At 34.0% G+C, this 3,610-nt stretch overlaps 1 protein-coding gene across 1 annotated transcript in view; it reads right to left on the bottom strand.

Annotated features, from left to right (window-relative positions):
• Nucleotides 1–399: 399 nt before the first annotated feature.
• The window catches only part of LOAG_07919 (hypothetical protein), a gene marked incomplete at its 5' end in the record, with an annotated part of 3,634 nt that continues 423 nt past the window's right edge, over nt 400–3,610 (bottom strand). Inside the window, 9 exons of the mRNA XM_020447568.1 lie at nt 400–632; nt 772–862; nt 1,115–1,288; nt 1,507–1,587; nt 1,729–1,814; nt 2,029–2,145; nt 2,368–2,430; nt 2,612–2,714; nt 2,937–3,065. Coding sequence (XP_020302214.1) covers nt 484–632; nt 772–862; nt 1,115–1,288; nt 1,507–1,587; nt 1,729–1,814; nt 2,029–2,145; nt 2,368–2,430; nt 2,612–2,714; nt 2,937–3,065 — 993 coding nt within the window. The 3' untranslated portion in view covers nt 400–483. The remainder of the gene's footprint in view (nt 633–771; nt 863–1,114; nt 1,289–1,506; nt 1,588–1,728; nt 1,815–2,028; nt 2,146–2,367; nt 2,431–2,611; nt 2,715–2,936; nt 3,066–3,610) is intronic.

Raw genomic sequence — 3,610 nt, 5'->3', positions numbered from 1 at the left:
GCAATAAAAAACAATATAAATAACAGTCCTTATAATTCAGAACTGAACCGTACAACTACCATATAATTGAACCATGCAAAACCATACAAATAACAACTTTTATAATTCAGGACTGAACATTAAAATAAAGGACAGAAAATCAACAAAAATCAAAAAATCAAAAATCACCTTAGAGAAATGAGTGAAGTTGAATTATATTTAAAATTCGGTCCTCAAGAACCTGATAAACTTAACAGCAAACTAATTTCAAGATTAGTTCAAAAAGTTCAGAATTAACAGCAAACTATGTCACAGTTTCAGAATTACAGGTGTAGTCGAAAAGTTATGGATTTGGGAAAAAAAAGAACTCTAAGAAATTATTAGATTAAATAGGAACCACTACCAAAAAAATAAAAAATGGTCTTTTACTCCCCAGAAACTATATATTTATTATGCAAAGTATCTGGAAATAGAATAAAAAGTACAATTAAATCCTTTTCAGATTTAAGTATCCATGCTATCAGTCCTTGCTTCATCTGATTTATCACCACTAGTTTCATCCTCGTACATGGGCTCCATTACTTTGTCAACATAAGCTGCTTCTAACGGTGTTACAATCACATCACCCCAAAATGTCATATCGGTTACCAGTCCTAAAAATCTCAGAATCTATAAATCAAAAGAGCTATATAACTCCAAATCAAATATTGAGGAATTCATTCTTCAAGGATCAACTTCCAGCCTCAGATTAATGAACACAGAGAAATAAAATGTTACCAGGAAAACACTAACCGCTTTTTGAGGTCTCCAGCCCTAACACATGCTTGTAACCGCCATGACAGATAATTCGCAACAATGTCTGTGATGAGCTACATAACTGATCCTGAAAAAATAAATGAAGTGCCCATGCAGAATAAGAGAATTTATAAAAGCAAAAGTACAGCAATCCAATATAACTTTAGCACATGCATTAAAAACTAGTAACACAACAACATTTCTAAACTCAAAAAACATCAGAGAGCTCTTCAGATGAAAAACTTTAGAGTTATTGGGTAGTTCTATTTTTATTCTTGGTCCCAACAAGTATAAAAGAAAACTGAATGATCAGAAGCTCCAGAACAACATCAATTCTAACCATCTGCTCGTAAGTTAGCGACTGATGAATACGCCGAGCCTGCTCGCAAGGGTCACTTAGAGCCGGTGAAGTAGGTAGTAATAATCCAGCAGCAAGAAGTTGGAAAAACCGTCGAAATGCTTGACTAGCAGAAAGCGGTTGTTGTGATGCTGTATTCACCACTGCATAATGTGACTAAATCAAACTAGTGAAAAAAACAAATATCGAGAGACATTTCTTTTTACCATGTTTCCAACTACTTACCCTCTTCATTTTCATCATTTTAAATATCTGAAAAAGTTGCGCAGTAGTGTAATCCTGCTTAGGAATAAAAAGCCCATATATTTTTTGAAATTAAAACCAGACAATATTTCATACAATCGCTTATGAAAAATCCAGAAAAGTCAACATACAATTAATTCTATATTCCAAACACTCAAGTCCTTCAATTGATCGAAACGGTTACGAATATCTTTCATGATGCGAATTAAAATCTGCAAAATATGTTCATTGGTTAAAGAGGAAAATTTTTATAGAAATTACGGAAATTATTTAACACACCTCATGAAATTTTATATAATTTTTAAAAACATTTTACTAGTATAATACTACCTCGATTACATCATCATACTAACCTTAATAGTTGGATTTGACGCATTTTCTTCAAACCATCGAGCATGTCTCAGGGCAGCCATATGGGAAATCATTATGCTCTCTTTCACTAAAAAAAAACATATTTTTTAACCGCCATTCAGAGATTTAATAAAATAAATTATATATGTATATATGTATATCTATATATACATATATACATATACATATACATATATATATATATATATATAAATCTCAAAAACTACAGCAGTATTAAAAGTGACGTGATCTTAATTTTCAAATTCCAGTGAATAAGGTAGGTCGAAGTATAAAAACTGTACAATGAAGATCAGGTTCGAGAAGTTTTGCGTTGGATGGAACTGTAGTTATCAATAACCGTACAACCGCATTTGGCCCAGCTAACTCACAACCGAAATCTCGAGAAATGCATCCATACACTGAAGTTAGGAAATAAAACTGCATTCCCCAAAAGAAAAAAGAGTGAAAAGAGAGAAAGTTAAGCCCAACATTCAGAAGTCACAAAATTAAAGCCAGTCCCAGAATTGAGGTATAACATAGCTGCTCTGATGTGAGTAGTAAGCATATAATTGTGAATAATGGCGAAAAATAAAAAAGTGTGCAAGAAAATTAAGAAAATAAAAATATGAAAGCAAACGAACCCTCTTTATCATTGGCTTTTAGCTCTTCAACAATTTTTTGCCCGAGTGCTGATACTGCTTCCACTGAAATAAAGATTAGCAGTAATTAAAATAAATGCTTAAATGATGAGCAGCATCTATAAAGGCGACATTGATATCCCGCCACACTCCATATACAACCACGTCCGCAATACACTGAATTTGCACGAGTCTGGCGAACGTTGGAAATCTAAGAATTAGTTTCAAGAGATTCATTTGAATATACCTGTCGGAAGCGAACGCAATACAACAACAATATCTGCAACATTATGACCAGCCAACATAGTACCTTTGCGAAATGATCCTACCTCTCGAAATTCTTCAACGGTCTGAAAACAGTAAAAATCCATGGATTCAACAGCATACACTTAATACTTTGTAATCCACAAATCCTAGCATTAAATTACTACGATCTGCAAGCATAATCTTCAGCGACACCCTTATAAATAAATACTATTACTCAAAATGCCTTACAACGCTATAGATTTCTTATTAAAAGCAAGCAGTTCTTGTATAACAACTTGTTTCTATTCTAAAGTAGCTTAGCTTACCACAGAGGGCAGAAGATCGGGGGCAGCGCTGATCTTCTCAATTGCAGCCTTGATTTTTGAAATCAATCCAAGAACCGCCGTTTGTTCAACTGGCGTTGGCGTAATTTCCTGATGCCGCTTGGTTATTGCCTTAAAAAAAAGAAAGAAAAACTCTGAGACAGTTTAGAAAAATAGCATCATGTATCAAATATCGCAACAGGAAAGTTAGCATCAATAAACGAATGAGAACATAATATTGAATCATATAGCAAAGATAAAAAACAATGTGGAATACTTGTGCCAAATCGGTATCATCCAGTTCTTTGATCCTTGGAAAACTAGCTTCACAGAGTGCTAAATCGAATGACATTGGTCGGCATGCAAATACCGGTCCTGAAGGTGCACCACCAGGTGGAGGTCCATATAAGGGTGGAAAAAGTGGTGCTGGACCACGGCGACTCCAAACTCGAAAACGCATTCCCACGATGATCTGAAGATATCACAATTCCACTTTAAAATACTGGGTTATTACTAATGTAAGCTAACGAACTAAGCACACAGTATTAAGTCTATTACTGATTTATCGAACAATTAAAAGTAGTTACAATAATTCAGAGACTAACAGGCATTCAGCAATCAACAATCACCCAAAAATTAGTCGTAAACTTGAAGACCAACAATAACATTATTATTGA

This window comes from Loa loa (assembly GCF_000183805.2).
Source record: "Loa loa unplaced genomic scaffold supercont3.302, whole genome shotgun sequence".
Lineage (NCBI taxonomy): Eukaryota > Metazoa > Nematoda > Chromadorea > Rhabditida > Onchocercidae > Loa > Loa loa.
This window is presented reverse-complemented; position numbering and strand designations above follow the sequence as displayed.